The sequence below is a fragment of the Chanos chanos genome, chromosome 3 (genome assembly GCF_902362185.1).
Source record: "Chanos chanos chromosome 3, fChaCha1.1, whole genome shotgun sequence".
In the NCBI taxonomy this organism is placed as follows: domain Eukaryota; kingdom Metazoa; phylum Chordata; class Actinopteri; order Gonorynchiformes; family Chanidae; genus Chanos; species Chanos chanos.
In genome coordinates, this window is record NC_044497.1 from 54,483,068 (window position 1) to 54,504,117 (window position 21,050).

Below are 21,050 nucleotides of genomic sequence, written 5' to 3' on the forward strand. Positions count from 1 at the left end.
CCTGTGTGGTACAGGGATAATGCCAAATGTTACACTCACTCATTATTTTCATTACACAACACTCAGTGAACCATCCTCAGACACAAGATCCATTCCACCCTCCCGCCCCTGCCCAGGTTTTTTTACCCAGGTTATACAGGTCTCAATTCTATGTTACAACAAAAGTTCACGGGGAAAAAAAAGACCAAAAAAACTTTTAGGGTAAAACATCTGCTCTGCTCAAAGACACCCACTGAAAGAGCTGTTTCCTTGGCTTGTGTGTCACCTCAGTGTATTGTTATAATTAGTTACTGTTATGACTGTATGCATCAGTGTTCTATGAGTACAACTGCTGATCTAGGATCAGGTTTGCCTTTCATAAACCCAATAAATATAATTTACATGGACCAAGACAACCTGATCCTAGATCAGCACACTCACTCTGAGACATCTGATGCATATAAGCCCAAGAGTTCGATTATTTCGGGTTGTTTTTGTTGTTGAGAGTTTTATTTTTCAATCACTTACGTCCCCTGGGAGTCTGAGAAGAGCTCTACAAAAATCTCAAAAGAAATACTGTCCTCCAGTTGTTCACACGTTGACTGTTTTCCCGCTGTTTCCTTCAGAGTCCGTAGATGTTGAAGGTCAGGATGATGCTGGTGGAATATATTTCCATATCTGAGAGAAACAGTAGTCTGTACACTGAGTGACTCGAGTAGCTGAACACTCCGTCACGTGTACATATACACAGACACACATGTGCTACTCTCCTTCTGAGCTTTCCTCGTGAGGGGAGAGCGTTTTCCTGTGCTTCGACTTGTCTCCAGACGTCACGTGTTTTTCAAAGTCATCCTCGCTGATTTTGCCTTTCTTCAGTTTCTTAAGCAAACGAGTGTCATTTAAAAGCTCTTTCATGTCCTCGTCGTCCATGTCCGAATCCTGAAACATAGCATACAAAGCATACTCAGGAACTGGGTTTTGCATGAGTCTACATTAAAACTGGCAAACATTTTCTCAAGTGCTGACTACAGCGCCAATGTCAAGGTATGGAGCAATTATCTTGGTACTTCGGACTACAAAAAACCCCCCAAAAAACTCTTGATTGTTGTCACAGACCAAAACCCAAAGTCAAATCATACCAGAATATTGACAAAAAGCGACAGGAAACATAGGGTTACCTCATCCAACTTCCTTTTGGCCGCCAACTTTTTCTTCTTTTCCTTTTTAGATTTCTGCTTGGACCAGGCTTTGTTCTTGACGAAGTTCTTCTTGACTGTTGCCGGCCTTTCCCTCCTTTCCGCTAACATTTTTTGCCGATGTTTCTCCCTGTTCTTGTCCTTATATCGGATGGAGTCGGTGTCGGCGATCTCCTCCTTAAAATCTGGGAAGGTCTTGCCTCTCAGCTCAGGCATTTTCGGCATGCGCAGGAGAGCAAACCCCCGAGCCAAGGCCGCAAAGTCGAGATCTGAGCGAGCCGCGAACGCAACATCAGAACAAGACACTCTGCATCACGATACATTTCACATATGCAAACAAATACAGATTCCACTTGCACGGGACACGACGAAAGTTACCGAAAACGTACCTTTCACTCGAAATATGAGGCTACATTCGTGCTTGGCGTAGGCCTGGACGTGGGAGACGAAAGCCCGCATGCCTCTCTCAAACACGGCGCGGTCTCCCAAAGCAAGAGCCTTCAGTTTGGGCAATAAATCCACCACGTCTTTAACGGGAGGGAATCTCTGCAGAGGGCACTGTGGAATGGTGTGGATTTTACAGCTGTAAACTCAATCACTGCTACATTTACTCTGTGTTTCACGTAAGCAAGCCATGGTATGTCAGAGATTATATATATATATATATATATATATATATGTATGGAGAGAAAGAGAGAGAGAGAGAGAGAAAGACAGAGAGAGAGACAGAGAGAGACAGAGAGAGAGAGATAGAAAGAGAGAGAGAGAGAGAGAGAGAGAGAGAGAGAAAATCTTGAGGAAGTTTCCCCAGATCCAGTCTTGGAGGGGTGAGATGCTGGTGGCTTTCCTTTCAACCAACCGCTGCGTTCTCTCGGTGGCTGATGGGTACACACACCTGTTTTCCATGTAAAAAAAAAAATCAGCCTCCAAGAACCAGTAGAGGCCAAAAAGCAACAGGACCTTCCCCCTCCAGGACTGGGTTTGGAGAACCCCAATACGGAGCATGTGACTGAAGCGAAACTGCGAGAAATCTCTTCTGACTCACTTTCTGGTTGATAGAGAGGAAATTCACGTAAGACTCCTCCATTGGGAGCAGGAACACCAGGGCGTTGCCTTGGTTACCGATACGGGCTGTTCTTCCACATCGATGGACGAAGGAGCTAAAGTAGAGAAGACAGCCTGCAGCTATCAGTTACTCGATAAAATCAATATCAGGCAGGAACAGAAAACTTACCCTCCAAAAAAAAAATCTACTCTGTTCAGTGTGTGATACCAAAACATGTTCTCTTTGGACATGTAAGGATAAATTTTCCAAAAAAGCCCCCCAAAAAACCTGTCACTAATCATCCCCATCTAAAAAAATTTACATAAAAAAAACTGCCGTCTCGGTTCTACGTAAACGGTTCCGGCGTCCTCACCTGGCACTGCTGGGAGGGTCGTACTGCAGAACCCAGTTCATGTCCGGAATGTCGATGCCGCGGGCCATGACGTCAGTGCACACGAGGATCCCGCTGTGATACAGGAGAGAACGATGGAACAAATCAGTGAACCCTTCTGTGCCTCACACGTCCACACACATACTGAGAGGTTCAGACCAAGAACTTCGCCTGTAGCAATTTGTTCTGATTATTAAAGACATACACACATACGCTCTAGATACGAGGTTTATATGGAACTCTCTGCCGCTGAGAAGTCTTTCTCAGGCAGCAGTGGGGAAGAAAAGTACTTTCAAACAGTTTTCAGATATTGTTACCTTTTCAGCTCCCGAAACTCAGAGAAGATTTTGTTGCGTTTGTGTTTCATTTTGCCATGGATACAGAGAATAGTGACATTTTTGACTAAAACCTCCAAGGCTTTCCCATAATACTCCACACAGGCACACGTGCTGTTGGGAGAGAAACAGAAAAACAAGCAATAAATATATAAATAATATTTAATAGAAACAAAAACATATATAAAATTGAAGTAATAAGAGAGAGATAATGTTTAGAGCAAAGATGTTCATGTAATGGCAGCTGAATTTAACAGAAAATAAACCCTTTCAGGGGAGGAACCAGGGGAGTAACCACACACCTAAAAAACACCAGCTGTTTCTCATGCTTGTGTTGTCTTAGGAAAGCCACCAGGGTGTTAAACTTCTCTTCTGTTCTGCAAATCTGCCAAAAACAAACAGCAGACACAGACACACACACAAAAAAACCCCACACACATCAATGTCCAGTACAGCTGAAGAATGAAAGACACCAAAACAGCACTACCTGAGGAAACCGCTGCAGTTTGAAAAAACGCCTTACTTAAACATCAAATGTAAACACTCCACTGTAACATTCCTGTAACACTTTTTGCTGTTACATTTCCTGACTGGAAAACACATTCCTCTCACTCACTCACTCATTATCTAAGTCGCTTATCCGAATCAGGGTTGCGGGGGGTGCTGGAGCCTATCCCAGCGCTCATAGGGCGAAAGGCGGGGAAACACCCTGGACAGGTCGCCAGTCCATCGCAGGGCAGACACACAGACAAACATGCTCACACACACACATTCATACCCATGGACAATTTAGCGTCTCCAATTCACCTAACCTGCATGTCTTTGGACTGTGGGATGGAACCGGAGCTCCCGGAGGAAACCCACGCAGACATAAGGAGAACATGCAAACTCCACACAGAAAAACACATTCCTATGTATTTGACATTAAAGCTTTCACTATTTTGCTTTTCTTCCAACAGCCCAAGCAATCAAAACAAACAATATTAAAAACAGATCAGAGAAGCATTCTGATTCATTCCTGTACTCACTGTATAGTAATTACTCAGCCGTGCCGGAGTCTTCTGTACGCTGCTGGCGGAAACACCTTTCTCTTTCACAGTGATGCGGACAGGGTTACGCAGGCCAGCCCTGACTAACTTCTCCAGCTCCTGAGTCTGCGTGGCTGAGAACAGCCCTGTACGACGTTGCTTTGGTAACCAACCCAGGATAGCGTTCAGACTGAAAAAGACAAGAGATATATGAAGAGGCTCTGCCCTATAGGCAAAACTCAGGTAGGTAGTGTTTCTTTACTCATCAGTTCTGTGGGGGGTTTTTGTTTTTGTTTATTTTTTTTTTATTATTGTCTGTTTATTTATTTGTTTTTGTTTCTTTGAGGGACGGAAACAGAGCAGAGAGACCTTGCTTCGAAGCCCATGTCGAGCAACCTGTCCGCCTCATCCAGAACCAAGACTTCCAGAGACTTCACAGCGCTGGCCAGGTCCAGCCCGTCGGCTTTTCTTCTGAACATGTCCTCCAGACGCCCTGGAGTCCCAATCACTATATTGGCCCTGAGAAAGATCAGAGCACAGAACACACGCTGTAGTCGTTAGTACATACGTGTGTGTGTGCTCCCCTTCTGCAGTGACTTCACAAACAGTCAAATCAACATTCAATGTATCCAAATGTAGACAAACGTATAAATTTCACAGAAGAGCAGACAGTTACAGGAGGCTGGGAGCATTAATGAGCGCTGAACAATGCACCATCCATCATATTTACATTAAATGAGGCAGTCTAGTGCTTCATCTCCATTTCTGTAAGAATACTGGTGTACTGATGTATAGCAACCTGGGATATTTTACTCTAACACATCTTGTTAACATGCAAACAAACAACAAACAAACACATACTGATAATACACCCCCCCCAATTTCAGAGGGTAATGTGATTACTTTGTCATCTCTGTACAATTGACACAGGTAATAATTTAGTGATATTAAATACTGCTAAAAATACAAACATATGTAAATTGCGTAGAATGTATGTACACTTACCCATGAGTCTTGAACTTCTCTACATCTTCAATAGGATTGCTGCCACCAATCAAAAGAATCTGTCTAAAAAAAGACCAGTCAGCAGTCAGAATCTCAGGCAGATTCATACGGAGAGTGTGAGTAAACTCACAGCCATACATACTTGAACTGAGGAAACCCCTTGAGAAATCTTCCCACCACTTCACTGATCTGAATCGCGAGTTCCCGTGTAGGAGTGACTATCAAAGCGCCAACCTATAGAAACACATCAAGGTTAACCAACTGAACCACAGTGTTCACATTCACATTGTTTGGCATTCAGGATGAGAGGTGGACAAGATTAGTCTCTATGTTTCCTGACAGGACTAATGACATTATATGATGAAAAGCTTCTTGTTTGAAATATTGCAAATGTCCCATGCTCTGATCTACTGAGTTAAAAAAAAAGGTTTCAGATTATTGTTAAAAGGGAAGGTACATCTCTAGCCTGCAAGAGTGGACCATAAAACAATGAACGATAGAACACCACAAAACACCGGTTAATTCCATTCACCACTGAGAGAACACAAGACTTGCCGCTCACATGGTATACATTCTGAGAGCGTAACGAACGCGTCAGATAAGCCCGCGGAACGTAAACACAGAATACTGTTCTCCTGATGAATATACAGGCAGCTGACCACATGTTTACTTAAGGCCATGAAGAAATAACGCGAATCAAGTCAATGAAGTTAGTCCGCACGTACAAAAGCATCCACAGGTGCAGAAAGTACACTCACCTGCATCTTCTTAAGCTTTTCTTCACGCTTTTGTAAAATTTCTAAAATTGGAATTACGAAAGCAAGAGTCTTCCCACTGCCTGTAACCTGTAAAGGTAAGAAAAAACTGTAACTATAAAGTCTTTTAGAAATGCTTCACTAAAAGAGGCTTTTAGAATTTTTTTTTTTAAAGGACATACAAAATACTTACCGCTTCGGCAGCAACATCTTTGTTGCTCATAAACAGCGGTATGCAGGCAGACTGAAATCGAGAAAGCTTTTTAATTAGCATATAGCAAGCTAAAGTCATGTGAAGACAGAACAGCTCATGTGAAACCAAAGGACCCCTCACTTAACAGTAGTACCTGGACAGGGGTCATGAACGTAAACCCCAGTTCGCTGAGGGTCTGTAATATGCTGTCATGGAGTTTTACTGGTAAACTGTCCCATTTTCCATCGGATGTGTTGCTCTCCATGCTGTACAATTTATCACTACCTAAACTTCATATCCAACCCATGCCGATCCGACTTCCTGTCCTAACTGATATACTTTCCGGGTGGAAACTAGATGCAATAGCCCTGAGTGCCCCATCAACAACGTCCTCTACTATTTTTCTGACGTTTTCCGCTGGTTTGTTTAGTTGTTACGGATTTCTTTCTCTTGATCATTTAAATACTTTAATTCCGTCTTCAAAATATCAAAATAGATACATCATAAACTCAGTCTGACCTAACAACATAGAGCAAACGTTGTCTTGGATGATTTATGCAGCTTTCAATTACAACATATGTTCTAAATGCAGTAAGTTTATCTTTGAACAGGTAAACCTATGGAAGACCTAACATGCCATGAATTTACATTTAACCTAGTTTCCGTTTTCTCGTGATAACGTGTTATTTTTCTTTGTTTTCTCGAAAACGACATAATTAATTGGAGATCTCGAGCGAACAGCTGTTTTCCCGTGATAACGGCATAATTAATTCGAGATCTCGAGAACACAACTGCTTTCCGTGATAACGAATTGACTATATGTCATTATCACGAGAAAACAAAGTTTCGTTATTTCGTGATAGTGACATGAATAACTAGAGATCTCGAGAAAACAAAGTAAAATAACAGGTTACCACGAGAAAACGGAATCAAAATTAAAATGTAAACTGATGGCATCTTAGGGTTTCCATATAAACCAATAATTGTGCATCATACTTTTTTTAGCTGTCAGATAACCAGCTTTTACACACGCGATGAGACAGTATGCTGTTGGATGTATACGGACGGAGGTGTGGTTAGGAATCTGTATGAATTAAGAAACGACACACAATCACCTCAACAAAAAGCCATTTTCCTCTTGTATTGCAGAGTGCTTTCAAATTTCCCTCACATCCAAGAAACTGCCTTTATTACTCTTGTGCTGTTTTTGAAAAATCGCGCCTCTCAGAGGAATGTTGAAAAAAAAACAAAAACATTTTTCTGCCCTCTCACTGGACCAATTGGTTACTGTCCTGACAATAATCCGTCGACAAATACGACTAGTGTGTGTCCAATAGCTAACTACTGAGGTTTAAAACAAGACAACACAGAGACACGATTTAAGAATATTGTGTTTGTAGTTTATTAAACCAAAGTCAAACTTCATCAACATGTACATTTTTTACAGTCTTGCTGTGACATCATTAAGGATTTTTGAGAGTTTCCTCAGTAGCATTACCCACGTGTTTTGTTCAGTGTTTGAATCTTTCTGTCTTGGTATACAGCTGTACATACTGAGAACGTATTCAAAGTACCAAAAAAAGAGACTTCTTCTGACTTTTACTTCACACACAAAAAAAAAAAAAAAAGGGGGGGGGGGTGTTCAAATCGAGTACCGCATTCAAACTTTGACATTAAACAAATCAAATCAGAACAAAAAGTGACACTGTCGGGTTTTTTTGTTTCTTTTTTTTTTTCTTCACATAGAGATATTTAAACGATCGTGCGTCAGGTCAGTTGATGGGGACAACTATATTCAGAAGAGAAAATGACCTTAAGTTTAGGGTCTACCGCCCTGTAACGCACACTCCATTTCCCAATTCCCGACAACCATTTCATCACTAGCAAACAACTGACACAAATCATCCCATTAACATAAAAGTGAGCAATTTCTCACGGTTTCACTCCAAGTAAGAAACATTCTATGATGTCGACATGTAGAGAGAACTAATGACTAAGCTCAAAGTATGATCCTAAAACCTGTTCTACAGCTTCCCTGTCGCTTCTGTTGCCAATGGCTCACATCCGCAGCTTGTTTATTACAGCGTTTTCTTATTAGTTTGATGTTGTGTTGGAAGTTGACAAAGCTGCATAGACATCACTAAGCAAATTTTGTCTAATAAATACAATCTTCATACTCGAAAATATTGAAGAGAGACAAAGGACTGATCCAATTATCAACTGACAATTTTTTTTTGGTGAGGGGGAGGGGGAGGGGGGGGGGGCAACTTGTCTCTGAAAGGCAACAGGTTTCGAAATAGAACACTGACAAAATATAAATTAGGACAAAAGAATACGAAAAGGGAACAAAAAAAAGGGGGGGGGGGCGACAAAATAACTCTTCTGAAATCTGAAGTGGTTAAGATCTCCTGTCTTTTCAAGAATCTCCACTCCTTTTTTTAATTTATCCTTTTAAATCTGAGACGATGTGAGATACTGTCTTGGGCTTGGAAAATGGTGGATTACAAAGGAGTCGTATTTTTTACACGACTCTTCGGACTTCAAAGAATCTCTTCAGGTAGTAAATCTGACCGAGAGTCATAGCCACCAGCACAAGAGCTTCGAAGAATGACCAGAGCACCACTCTGCTGTTCGTGTTGTCATTTACTAGAAACAGAGAGAGAGAGAGAAAAAAAAACCCAATTAGGACTTAAAGTCAGAGAAAATCATTTAGTTCATTCCTCCAGTGGTTTGATATGCTTTAAGGCATACAAAAAGATCGATCTGTATACACAGAAATATATACACACAGATAGATACATGTATGTATATACACATATACACCCTGTTTAATGTGTATACAGCTGCGAGTTCTTATTATAGGTGCAGAGAACTGAGGCGGGGCTTGTCTTACTGGCTCTGTGTATTCTTTCCCGGACCTCCATGTACTCCTGCTCATGCTTCACCGCTGTCATGGCAACGGCCAATTCGTTGATCATCTCCTCAAGTTTGTTCTGGTGAGCTGAGAGGAAATAAAAAAAAAAAAAAAGGGGGAAAAAAAAGAAAAAAAAAAAAATATCAAGGTTCGGCTCACAGAGAAGGAAAACGTCAAGGCGTCTTCTTTCCATGCAGCATGCAGATGTGTCTGCATGAGCACACACAGTTTTTTTCAAACAGCAATGATGCCAGACCTGACTAGCCACGGTGCATGTAATGTAGTACTCCACTGCAAATTATGCAAATATGTTGTATTTTGCCCTCAACCTTGGATATCAAATTTAACTTTAAGCACAGATCATGACAGAAGAATAACTAGTATCTATGGAAAATGTAATTATAGAATATCATTAAGGAACAAAGAGTATCAACTGTGCATTAAACAAAATGGTTGCCACGTCGATCTCGTTAAATTACGCGTCTGTGGTTAAGGTGCCACAGCTTTAACAAGTCAACGCGTCGCGATCCGACTTTTAGCCACCGGAGCAAGAAAACGCAATGCAAAAGTAAAATGTCTATTAAAGACATGTTAGTTCTATCTTCACTTCAACACCAGGGGGGGAGAAACACCTGTCAATATCCCGTTACAGACGAACACACACGTACAGGCCGTCATATCAGAATCCTCGCACTTCAAAAAAGTGCAAATTACACAGCATGTGTTAGATGAAAGCTGATAGCTAAGATTCTGCAACACATATTCATTTTTTTTTTTTTAAATGCAACCTTTACCCTACCATCCCAGCTGTCACCGCCACCTGAGAAGGGAGGGAGCACTGGTCAAGAAAACGAGTTATCACGACAAAAAAAAAAATGTGGCAATGAAACCAGCCTGACACTTTTCAAAAGAAAATGGAAGTAACATTCAAAATCAGGTTTGTGCAATGGGCCTGTTGCAGTCCACTGACAGAATCAACGTACTTTTGAAAGCACGCTACATTCGACAAGGGAGGCAGGGAAGGAGCGAGAACTTACATAATGAAATTAGGGCAATGCTAAAGGCTTTTCATAATAAAGTTACAGACTTTTCACAGACTGAAAACTGTAGTTAAGCCTTTGATGCATTTTAAGAATGGAGGCTATAACAGGAGGAATGTTAACTATCAAAGCCCTTTAGGCAAAACTCCACACCGTACCTTCTGTCTCCATGTCTTGACCCTTAGGAGCCTCGCCGATGTCGATAGTGAACATGACAATTTTGGGAGTCATGGTGGACATCTTGTTGCTGAAGCAGAATTTATAGGTTCCATCCATATGCGCAGCTACGGAGTACTTGCCGCTGGACTCACGGTCTCCTTTGTAAATCTGTTTACCATCTGGTCCGGTTATCTGGAAATCGCATCAGTTATCAAGCTCATGCATTCACAAGTTGTTAGGTGACATTAACTTAAAAGAAGTTAATACGACTATTTAAAGCTGATAACATTATAGTTAACGTCTAGTGGAGAGCCAAATGTCATTCTTGCTCGGGCGCACCAGGTGGAAGAAAAGAATCAGGTGGCTTATGTCCTATGGCAACTTTTCGTGGATGTACTTTCTATCATTTACAAGGGACCATTGCTAGCATCAAAAGCCAGCAAAATAAGGATAAAAAAATAATTTGGAGCAAGAGTTAAGTTGTTTTAAAAATATAGATAGCATGCTAACCAGTTTCCGGTTCCATCTGGCAATATTGTTTGCCTTACCGTGGCTAGGTGCAAAACTCAAAGATGCAGAGCCTGCATTCATCCTAAAATACTGATTAATAATATGGACATAATTATTGATCTCACCTCTACGTCGATGTCTAGGAAGCCTCCTTCAGCAACTTCAAACATGAGGCCCATTTTAGTACCTGAGTTAACTCGCTCAAAAAAGCATTCCTCGGCATGAGCATCTATGCTAACAAAGTAGCCAGATGCTGTAGCGGACAAGACTCCGAGGAAAATTACGACTTCTGAAAGTGTAAACATGATTATTTTTAATCAAAAGAGTGTTGGCACGACCAGGGTTTACTACTTCCCATAAGTCGGTGGTTATATGTTATGCTATAAAGAGTCTCCTTTCAGGCTCAAATTGCAAAGGCGGAGATTGTCAGAGCAGTCTGGAAGAGCAGGCTTTCCTGGTACTGCCACGTAAAGCTTATAACGAGTCGCATCAAGGTACAAAATACATAGTGGCAACGGTTCGCGAATCCAAAACTAACGTCCACGATTCAAATTAAAAGTGGTCTATGTCACTTGCAATACTATAGCATTTTTTCTGTTTTACGATGCGCATGCTGGGTTTTACAAAGCAAAGCTCGATGATATAGCACATCACTAGTTTAAATACGTTGAAGATAAAACCTCAAATCTACAAATATTGTGACAGACTACTTCCAGATGCTCAGTAAATAATAAACAATAACAATCAAAATAGCAAAAAACTATACTAATGAAAATCAGTGTTTCCTATAGACCTGAGCTTAATTCATAAATCAAGAAGAAATTGATTGTGTATTAATATATTGTAACTTGTGTGTAGTGTTTTGATGTTTTTGATAGTTAGTACTGCTTATCATTTTGCAATATTTATAAACTACAATCACAGGCTTAAATCAGAAAAGTGTATATTTTTTATCGATTTGCTGACAAACTTCGATGTTCAAAAACACTACCCATTTTTTTTAACTACTGCGAAGCTTTTACTGCGCAAGTCAAATCAAGAATTTGTGCTGTGTCGCATGTTTGGTGACGTTTTACGATCCGACTCTTGAGGTCTCCGACGCCGAGGCCTAGGGATTCTTGTTCCTCCGAATCCAATTTTAAACAAATGTCCTAATATCTGAGCCCGATTTGAGCGGGTTCCTGCATTATGAGGAAATTCCACAAATTATAAGCAGTGTTTAAATAGCGTAGTTATTAGCTGTCAAGTAAGTCAACTAACTTGAAGGAACTATCAAACTACAGTGGAGAAACAAGACTTGAAAAGATGACATCTCGTAGGTAAGGTCTATGAAAAACAATGAAGTCCAGTGTTGCTAGCTAGCTGTTTCGCGTAACCTTACTAGTACTTCAATTGTGTGGTCGACTAGCTATCCCAATGAATGTATGTTTTATTGTCAGACAGTTGGTAAAAAGTTGTAGCGGTATAAGTTTAATTGTAATATTCTTCCTGTTTAGTGTTTGGCTAAGTTAGCTAGCCAACCGACAGACTGACCAGCCAGCCCAGCACAAAACCGCAAAGCTAACTGAAAGTCTGTTAGCTAGCTTGCTAGATAGCGAGTTAGCTCGTTAATTAGTGACAGTTTGAGAACTGAAGTAGTATAAAGTTACGTTTGTTATGTTTATAGACAAAAAGAACAATTGAAGCGAAGCTAATTGACTCTGAAATTATGTCCGCTTAATCAAACAGCCTTGCTGACAGGCCATTACAATCAATCAAATGAGTGCTGACATGGTCCATACGAAAATGTGTCTAGTTAGCTTTGGTAAGCCGGCTTTATGTTTTCGCTGAAATCGAATACGCTCATTGGCCATAAAACATCGTTAGCTTTCCTGCCTAGTGCGAATGAAGTTCTTCAGCTCGTGGAAAGTGGTTGACGAAACGGTTATTTCATCTGCTATAGATTTAGCATTACGAGAAAGTACATTTCTACATCAACACTCTACGAATGTTCCTTACTGTTCTGTCTCGGTTGTTGTGTAAGGGTTTGTGTCTCATCATTAGTCATAAAGATGAAACTGGCGTCAACACCTCTTATTTATTTATTAATTTATTGGCAGTGTTTTAACATTCTTCAGTAACCACTACTTCAAACACAGTGTTGTCATTCAGTTGAGACTGACTTTCCTCAACTAGCGTGGAATGATAGTCGTAGACAGGTCCACTGATACACTTGTGACCACTAAAAACTGGTGTTGTTGTTCTGGACAATAGGTGGTTCCATCCAAACATTACTGGTGTAGAAGCTGAGAACTTGCTGCTGACCCGTGGTGTAGATGGAAGCTTCCTCGCCCGACCAAGTAAAAGCAACCCTGGAGATTTCACCCTCTCAGTCAGGTGAGACCTCACTGAAAGGTAACAGTTTGTCTGTCATAGTTACTCTCTGTAATGAGAGTAAACACAAATGACAATTTGGTGAGTGCAATCAGTGATGGGTTGAAAGTTAGGATGAAGAGTTTCCTGAATGCAATTGATTCAGAGAAAGGCTTTCTAAAATCTAGAAAACCTGTTATGAAAAATGCCCAGGTTCCTGTTTAACTGCCTACTCAACTGAACTATGATAGCGATCTTCTAGAGTCATAACAGAAACAAGCTATTTATGTTTTCTGAATAAACAATTGCAGGGTTTGCCTGTGTTAACAATCTCTTAAATTTTACTAAGGAGAATACCCGAGGACACTCAGAAAATTGTTTCATGAACAACTTGTTCAATATTTCGTTTCTAGTCTCTCACCTGACTTTGATTTGCCAAGCCTGTATTGTTGTTGTTATTGTTGTTGTTTGTTTATTTATTTATGTATTTTTGCTAAGGCGAAATGGGGCAGTCACTCATATCAAGATCCAGAACACAGGTGATTACTACGACCTGTATGGAGGGGAGAAGTTTGCCACTCTTGCTGAGCTTGTGCAGTACTATATGGAGCACCACGGACAACTGAAGGAGAAAAATGGTGACGTCATTGAACTGAAGTATCCTCTCAACTGTGCTGACCCAACTTCAGAAAGGTAGTAGGACAAAAAAACCACGATGACAAACAAAGATCAATGCGGACCGTTTCTTTTTTTTTTTTTTGGAAGTTTGAAGATGAAGGTTTAATAGTCGGAATTTATTGCCACTATTAACATGTCTGGACAACACTGATGACTTCTCTGTTCTTCACGCGCTTTTTTTTTTTCCGCAAGGTGGTTTCACGGTCACCTGTCCGGTCGCGAGGCTGAAAAGTTGCTCACTGAGAAGGGAAAGAACGGCAGTTTTCTGGTGCGAGAGAGCCAGAGCCACCCCGGGGACTTTGTGCTCTCCGTCCGCACCGGGGACGACAAGACGGACGGCAGTGACAGCAAACCCAAGGTCACCCACGTCATGATCCGCTGTCAGGTACTTCCCACGAAGCTTACGCTGGTCCCCACATGTGAGGACCTTTATTCTGTAATGAGCGGAGAGAAAAGCGTGAGTGCTTGGGCATGTAATTGCGTCGCACGTAACCAGACATTTAACGTTGTCCTTTCAGCAAGACCTTAAGTATGACGTTGGCGGCGGAGAGAAGTTTGACTCCCTCACAGACCTGGTGGAGCACTATAAGAAAAACCCAATGGTGGAGACATTAGGAACAGTGCTGCAGCTCAAGCAGGTGTGCTGTCCGACAGAAATAAATCATTTTCTCTACAAACTATTTTGGTATGGTTGTGGTGTTTGTGTTGATTGCGTAGTTTTCAGTAAACCAAAGCCAAAGCTTGTGTGGAAAGGTCCTATTGACCCAGTTGCGGTTGGTTATGAAAATGATGTGAACTAACAAAATTCAGGGTTTGTTTGTTTTTTCTTTTTTTTTTTTTTTTCCTGTATGTCTCCACCCTGTTTCCGCCTCCCAAAAGCCCCTGAACACAACCCGCATCAACGCGGCCGAGATAGAGAGCAGAGTGCGAGAGCTGAGCAAGTTAGCTGAGGCCACTGATAAGGTCAAGCAGGGATTCTGGGAAGAGTTTGAGGTGAGAGCCAAGCCGACGGAAGACGACTCTTCCTCTGAATCACCGTACTGTGTGTTGTGGTTGAAATTCCACAGATCTGAAAGCACTCCCGTTCCTTTTCTGAAAACACAGTTTGCACCCACCACAAACTCGCACTTAACATGGTTTGTTTTTCTGCAACTGTTTTTTTTTTTTTTTTTTTAATTTCTTTTCTTTTTCTTTCTGTTTCATTTAAACGCACACAGACGCTTCAGCAGCAGGAGTGTAAGTTGCTGTACAGTCGTAAAGAGGGTCAGCGGATAGAGAACAAAAACAAGAACAGATACAAGAACATTCTTCCCTGTGAGTTTCACCTTCATCTCCGTACCTCCACTTTACTGTTTGCGTCTTTATAAATTAAACAGTGCGAAAATAACAAACGCAACTTGCCAGAGTTTGATTTCATCTGTTACACATGCGGTTTGAATAGCACTCGATGTTTTTTTTTTCTTTTTAAATGTGTCTTTCCGTCAGTCGACCACACGCGGGTGGTGCTTAACGACGGTGATCCGAACGAGCCGGGATCCGACTACATAAACGCCAACATCATCATGGTAAACCCACAAACAGACATTAACAGCCGGCCTATGCATGTCCTCCCTGTGTTTTAAGAAGCAGTGTAACTCTTTCAGGTCTGCACTGTAACTCACTAGTACAATATAGTAACACAAGGATTGTTTGTTTGTTTTTTTTTCCTTTTTCCCTTTTATCACGTGCAGCCAGAGCTGGAGACAAAATGCAACAATACTAAAATGAAGAAGAGCTACATTGCTACCCAAGGCTGTCTACAGAACACCATCAGCGACTTCTGGAGGATGGTGTTTCAGGAGAACTCAAGAGTCATTGTCATGACGACGAAGGAGGTGGAACGAGGCAAGGTAATGTTCTCAGACAATCGGGCGACATCCAGAAAAGCAGTGAGCCGTACACATCTCACAGAGCTTCTTAAGAAAATATCTGGCAAAACAGCATCATTTTTGATGTTTTTGACAGCGAAGAAAAACATTTTTGGAGGGTTGATGTGTTTTAAGTGAAGCTGAGCAGCTCTGTATCTGTTCCCACAGAGTAAGTGTGTGAAGTACTGGCCAGACGTGTCGGCGCTGAAGGAATATGGAGCGATGCGCGTTCGCAACGTCAAAGAAACCTCGGCACACGATTACATCCTTCGGGAGCTGAAACTGTCCAAAGTTGGACAGGTAAACCACAGCAAAACAGTTGCCATAAACCGGTGGAGTAGTTTGCCCAGAATCTCTCAGTTTGCGTGAGAGTTTTAGCCAAAAAGTCAGCATTGTCCAATAAGGAAAGCTTTTTTAGCTGTTTTCCTATTGGATGGATTTGGTAGGAATGTTATTTGTCTGTTTTCCTATTGGACAGCTTTGGTAGGAATGTTCTTTGGCTGTTCTCTTTTTGGACTTTTACGATAAGAGTGTTCTGTAGCCGCTCTCCTATTGTTTAATTTGGACTTTTGCCTTAAGTCGTATGGCAAACGGAGAAGTGCAGCTCTGTGTGTGAGCACACAGGAGACTAAAACACTGTGTATTGGTCTGCCTGATTCTAACTGTAGTATTGTGTTCGAAGGGTAATACTGAGCGTACAGTGTGGCAGTACCATTTCCGTGCCTGGCCTGACCACGGTGTGCCTGCAGACCCTGGCGGTGTGTTGGACTTCTTGGAAGAAGTCAACCTGAAACAGGAGAGTATCCTGGAAGCTGGACCCATCGTGGTACACTGCAGGTTGGACAGAGAAACTCTCCTACATGTAGAAGTTCACATTGACTCTGTCATATTTGTAGTCAAGGTCATCCCCTGAAAAATGATCTGATCGTAGTTGCATCAAGATTTAACTGAATTAAAGATTTTTGTTTTAAATGATTTTTTTTATTCGTTTTTGCTTGTCCCAAAGTCTGTGTTCAGACATCTCTGTTAATGTTTGGGGCCCAATGTTAGTTCACTGTGCTGTTTTTTGTTGTTGTTGTTGTTGTTGTTTTTTTTAATACTTGTTTTTTCTGATTTTCAGTGCTGGGATTGGACGAACGGGGACGTTTATTGTGATTGATATTCTAATAGATATCATCAGAGAAAAAGGTACGACACTGAAGCCAGGAGAATCATATTGCGATTGTTAATACCAACCCCGTAGCTGATCACAGACAACCACACAGTTGCCATACACAGCAGTGTAAAAACTTCATGTCAGAGGGAGAATCTTGCCAAATTCTGGTCCTCACGGGCCATGGTCCCTCTGGTTTGTGATCTCTTCACATAATCAGAGACTGAATTATACCTGTGCAACATATGTTTCCAGTCAACAGCCAATCAGAGTCAAGTAATGATTGGTAAAAAGAGGATCCAGCAGGAGTTATGGACTTAAGGTCCTGAGTTGTGCAGCTGTGCTTTATATGAACTGCTGTTAATGTTACAGGAAAACAAAGTGTTAAAAAGAATACATTTCAGCTGGAACAGAATAGCTGAGTTGGTCTTTCTGTCAGCAGCGACAGTGTATTGATATTGGCTGTGATGGCATGTACCACCTGCTCTGCCCTCTAGGGGTGGACTGCGACATTGATGTGCCGAAGAGCCATTCAGATGGTGCGGTCCCAGAGGATCAGGAATTGGTGCAGACAGAGGCCCAGTAACCGCTTCAAATTTACATGGCTGTATCAGCATTACATAGAGACACTGTGCAGCGCCGCATAGAGGAGGAGCAGGTGTTTGTGTGTGTGTGTGTGTGTGTGTGTTTGTGAGTTAAAATGTTGTTTGAAAGTCGTGGAGAGCTCAACTTCACGTTCATTATTTTAAGAAGAACCTGCTTGAACTTTGTAAACTGTTTTTGGAGTCAGTAATGCGGGCCGTCTGAAAACAGTATGTCCGTTTTATTCCTTTATTGCCGCTCACATTGTTAATGCCAGTCTGACAAACCCTCTGTGATCCGTCTGCTTTCAGAAAAGTAAAATGAAAGGCAGGGAGTACACGAACATTAAATACTCTCTGTCCGACCTGAGCGGAGGGGACCAGAGCCCTTTGCCCCCCTGCACCCCGACCCCAACCTGTCCCGAGTAAGTCTCCACAAACGCCTGGCCAATCAGGACGCACTCTAAACCTCCCTCCTCTTTATTCTCAGAATGAAGATGTTTTTCAGTCACAGCACTCAGGCATGGCACAGATCACTGCATTACACACGGAAAAAGCAGAACGGTTATAACGTCGGTATAAAGTGTGACGTTATTGCATGTTTTGTGTTTTTTTTCCCCGTGTGTGCGTGTGCAGTTTGAGGGACGATAGTTCCAGAGTGTATGAGAACGTCGGACTCATGCAGCAGCAGCAGCAGAAAAGCCACAGATGAGGGTTTCACCCCAGCACTGTCCCACTCAGAGGTACGACTCTACAGCCGAAAAAAAACAACACCCCCCCCCAAAAAAAACCCCTATGCACTTATGGTAATTACCACTGCCATTTGTTTCGTAGAGAGGTCCTGCTATATGGCAGTGATGTATTTTTTTCTCTCTGCATTCATGTGAACACGTCTCTTCTGAAATTGCTGTGAATAAGGGCACCTGCCCAATGAACAAGACTGACATTTTAAACTGAAGAGCAGGAGAGGACAGAGGAGGGAGGAGAGAACACGACTCCTCCTCCTTTATCCTAGTGTTTCCTACCCCTGCTGCTGGATGCTGCCCAGCTCTGCTGTTTCTGTAGATTCCCATCTCTCTCTGCTCCAGGGAATTCAGCCAATCAGAGGCGTGATAAATCAGTTCAATTCAGCCAATCAGAGGCGTGATAAATCAGTTCAATCAGGTGTTTTCGGGTCGTGAGAGATGGAAAGTGTGCAGTGCTGTGCAATCTCCAGGAACAGGACTCGATTTATTCTTCACAGCTACACACACACACACACACACACACACACACACATACATACATGCATACATACATTTGAATGATATTGTTTGGAATTTGTCCTAATTTAAATGTCTGTTCAGTGTAATCACGTTAGATGTAAATGAATTGAATCTCCTGCATTTTTAAGACGTTACAGTGAAATGTTTATTTAAGCGTCAGTTACGGCCTGTTAGTTCTAACTGATCCATATCCTCATTGTTAATATTACTGTTCTTTGTTTTCTTTCAGGGTCTGTTTATTGTTTTTGCCAGCTGCACCTGAATGCCTGCGATGTAATGATTAGCATACAGAACGACGAAAAAAAAAAAATACCCAACAACAACGAGGAAGAGGAGAGAGGACGGTCTACGAGGGCTCAGAGGAAGTGTGGGTGGGGTCATGGCCCCCTTTTTCCTTTTTTTTTCTTCTTTTTTTTTCTTTTTTTTTTCTCCTCCAGCCCTGTGAAGTAGCCTCTTCAAACCCATGCTTAACAAAACAAACACACAAACAAAACAAAACAAAACAACAACACTGTGACAGTTCTGAAGCCTTACCCTTGGATAAAAAAAATGAACACACACCCCCCCCCCCGACAAAATAATAATAATAATTATGAAAATAATAATATAGTAGTAATAATAATAAAAATAATAACAAAGTGAGGAATGTAGTGAGTTTCTGAGATCAGTTCAGGCTACGACAAACTAGCACCAAACTAAGAAAAGCTTTTCTTTTTCATCTTTTTTTTTTTCATCTTTCTCATTTGTCCTTCCATCGGTTTATCTGCTATTTACTACTTCTCCTTCTTCTTCTTCTTCTTTTTTGTTTAAACCAAAGGAAGACACACACGCAGGGCAATTGATTTGATCAGATTTACAATAAGAGCCTGTGCCAAATGAAACCAAACGAAAAACAAACGAAAGTTCCATCCACCTTCTCTGCCAGTCTGCAGATATCCATCTCTGCCTGTTCGTTTTCTGAAGGAGACAGGGATGGGGAGAAGGGACCCTTCAGAGCAGAGGAAAGGGAGTTGGTTTTTTTTGTTTTGTTTTTTTTACAGTTTTCATTGTATTATATGCTACTGTTAGTATTCTGTTACTGAATGAAGTATTCTTGGTCAGGTCCGGAGGTCTACGTACCTCTGAGAGTCGCCGCTGGTTCTGCTCCAAACCCCCCCCCCCCCCCCCCCCCCTCCCAAAACCAGGGATGCCATTCAGTGTCAAGAAGTGTCCCCGAGCATTAATGACTCAGGTTCTTACTGGGTTTTCTGTTCCCTTTTTTTTTCTCTTTTTGGTTTGTCTGTCTTTCATTCATTTCGGGTGACCCGTTTGTGTATCGTCTTACTGGCCCGTTTCATGGCCAGTTGAAGCCCAGTGTCCTTCTTGCTGTGTTTCTCACTCGTGCCGGCGGCTTCAGCCGCGTGTCCCCAGCCGAGGGACCTTGCCTTGGGCAGGATACTTTCTCTGGTTGCCTTGGGTCCCTTCCAAGAGGAATCCTGCCACAGGGAATTCTAGAATGGGGATGTTCCTTAGGGGGCCGGTTCTTCATGATGACTCCGCCCCCCCCCCTCCTTTCCCCCCCACAATGTACAGTGTCAAAGTTACTGAGACCTTACTGAACATAGCAAGCCATCTAACAGACTTTGGCATCATTGCTGTGATTGCCATAATTTTTACAATAATTTTTTTAAAAAAAAATATTATGCTGTTTTTGTTTGTCTCTTTTTCTCATTTTTAATATTCAATTATGTATGTTAATGCACCACATGATCATAACATCTAAGAATCACTGTTCACAAAGTGACTGCACATTGTAACGTCAGACGATTTAGTTGTTAGTAATTAATGTTGGTCATTACGGTTGCCTAGTTGCCATAGCAAATGTGTTGTTAGGGACTTCTATGGTGAAAAACTTGATTTTTTTTTTTTTTTAAAGCTGTTGTGTTTATGCCCTGTTAATTGTCTGTGTTTGTTAGTAACTCTGTCTAAATTTATTTGTTTTTGTTTTAGTTTTTGGTTTGTGTTTTTTCTCATTTTTTTTCTTTTTCTACGGCTTGAAGTGATTTCAGACTACATTTGTTTTTTCTGTCCATTCTGACTTACACTAAATAACGCTTACCCCTCCCCTTGTTCACATTGATTTAAGTGCTTGAAGATGACAACAGTATTTTGAAAATGTAACTCACGCCACGCCACACACACACGCGCACACACACACACACACACACACACACACACACACCCCCGCGCGCACATATATGCTCACACGCTTCACACCCATCCTCATCATTTCAAATGTGTGATGTCAGTGTTTGGTCTGCGTGTGTCCCGCCCCCCCCCCCCGCACCCCCCAGTTTCAGTACACATTTAATAATCCTCCTAAAGGCTTTCTCCTGTTCCCTGTGAAACCCTGTCCTGTGCAATTCATCCTCAGCATTACAAACTGGCCTTAGCCTCAGAGTCCACTGTCCCCAGCCCAATGCAAAGCGGACTCTAAAGATGTTTGGAACTTCGCAAGTCTTTCTTCATTTGATTTCCCCCTCTTATATACGTATAATTTTGTTTTTTGTTTTTTGTTTTTTTTT

General features: G+C 41.7%; 3 protein-coding genes across 4 annotated transcripts; 1 reads left to right on the forward strand and 2 right to left on the reverse strand.

Moving 5' to 3' along the window:
- Window positions 1–70: 70 nt before the first annotated feature.
- ddx55 (DEAD (Asp-Glu-Ala-Asp) box polypeptide 55) lies at window positions 71–6,192 on the reverse strand. Its single transcript, XM_030769246.1, has 14 exons — window positions 6,082–6,192; window positions 5,928–5,978; window positions 5,738–5,824; window positions 5,122–5,213; window positions 4,980–5,042; window positions 4,344–4,493; window positions 3,975–4,164; window positions 3,249–3,331; window positions 2,929–3,060; window positions 2,594–2,686; window positions 2,221–2,335; window positions 1,565–1,733; window positions 1,158–1,444; window positions 71–918 (listed from the first exon to the last, which is right to left on the reverse strand). The coding sequence occupies exons 1-14, from the start codon at window positions 6,190–6,192 to the stop codon at window positions 742–744; spliced, it is 1,800 nt and encodes a 599-aa protein (XP_030625106.1). The 3' UTR covers window positions 71–741.
- A 1,113-nt stretch (window positions 6,193–7,305) lies between these two features.
- tmed2 (transmembrane p24 trafficking protein 2) lies at window positions 7,306–10,998 on the reverse strand. Of its 2 annotated transcripts, XM_030769571.1 has the most exons (5): window positions 10,676–10,998; window positions 10,040–10,232; window positions 9,641–9,661; window positions 8,821–8,928; window positions 7,306–8,573 (listed from the first exon to the last, which is right to left on the reverse strand). In XM_030769571.1, the coding sequence occupies exons 1-5, from the start codon at window positions 10,853–10,855 to the stop codon at window positions 8,449–8,451; spliced, it is 627 nt and encodes a 208-aa protein (XP_030625431.1). In that variant the 5' UTR covers window positions 10,856–10,998; the 3' UTR covers window positions 7,306–8,448. The 2 variants fall into 2 exon arrangements, with proteins under 2 accessions (XP_030625431.1, XP_030625430.1); XM_030769570.1 differs by lacking the exon at window positions 9,641–9,661.
- Window positions 10,999–11,652: 654 nt separating this feature from the next.
- On the forward strand, window positions 11,653–19,046 carry ptpn11a (protein tyrosine phosphatase non-receptor type 11a). The gene is given in 16 exon segments (XM_030767370.1): window positions 11,653–11,869; window positions 12,804–12,926; window positions 13,401–13,595; window positions 13,773–13,965; window positions 14,099–14,218; window positions 14,460–14,573; window positions 14,798–14,894; window positions 15,066–15,145; window positions 15,311–15,469; window positions 15,656–15,787; window positions 16,170–16,324; window positions 16,608–16,675; window positions 17,138–17,298; window positions 17,534–17,646; window positions 17,858–17,964; window positions 18,716–19,046. Coding segments are annotated over 15 exon segments (1,800 nt in total). The 5' UTR covers window positions 11,653–11,855; the 3' UTR covers window positions 17,934–17,964; window positions 18,716–19,046.
- The last annotated feature ends 2,004 nt before the right edge of the window (window positions 19,047–21,050 follow it).

Excerpts from the sequence above, each read along its gene's own strand:
- ddx55 (XM_030769246.1), bottom strand. The coding sequence starts at position 6,192 with ATGGAGAGCAACACATCCGATGGAAAATGGGACAGTTTACCAGTAAAA. Across the intron at positions 5,825-5,927 it reads AAGATGTTGCTGCCGAAGCG|GTTACAGGCAGTGGGAAGAC; the intron begins GTAAGTATTTTG and ends TTACCTTTACAG. Across the intron at positions 5,043-5,121 it reads AAGGGGTTTCCTCAGTTCAA|ACAGATTCTTTTGATTGGTG; the intron begins GTATGTATGGCT and ends GTCTTTTTTTAG.
- tmed2 (XM_030769571.1), bottom strand. The coding sequence starts at position 10,855 with ATGTTTACACTTTCAGAAGTCGTAATTTTCCTCGGAGTCTTGTCCGCT. Across the intron at positions 10,233-10,675 it reads TCCTAGACATCGACGTAGAG|ATAACCGGACCAGATGGTAA; the intron begins GTGAGATCAATA and ends TGCGATTTCCAG. Across the intron at positions 8,929-9,640 it reads TGGCGGTGACAGCTGGGATG|CTCACCAGAACAAACTTGAG; the intron begins GTAGGGTAAAGG and ends ATTTCCTCTCAG.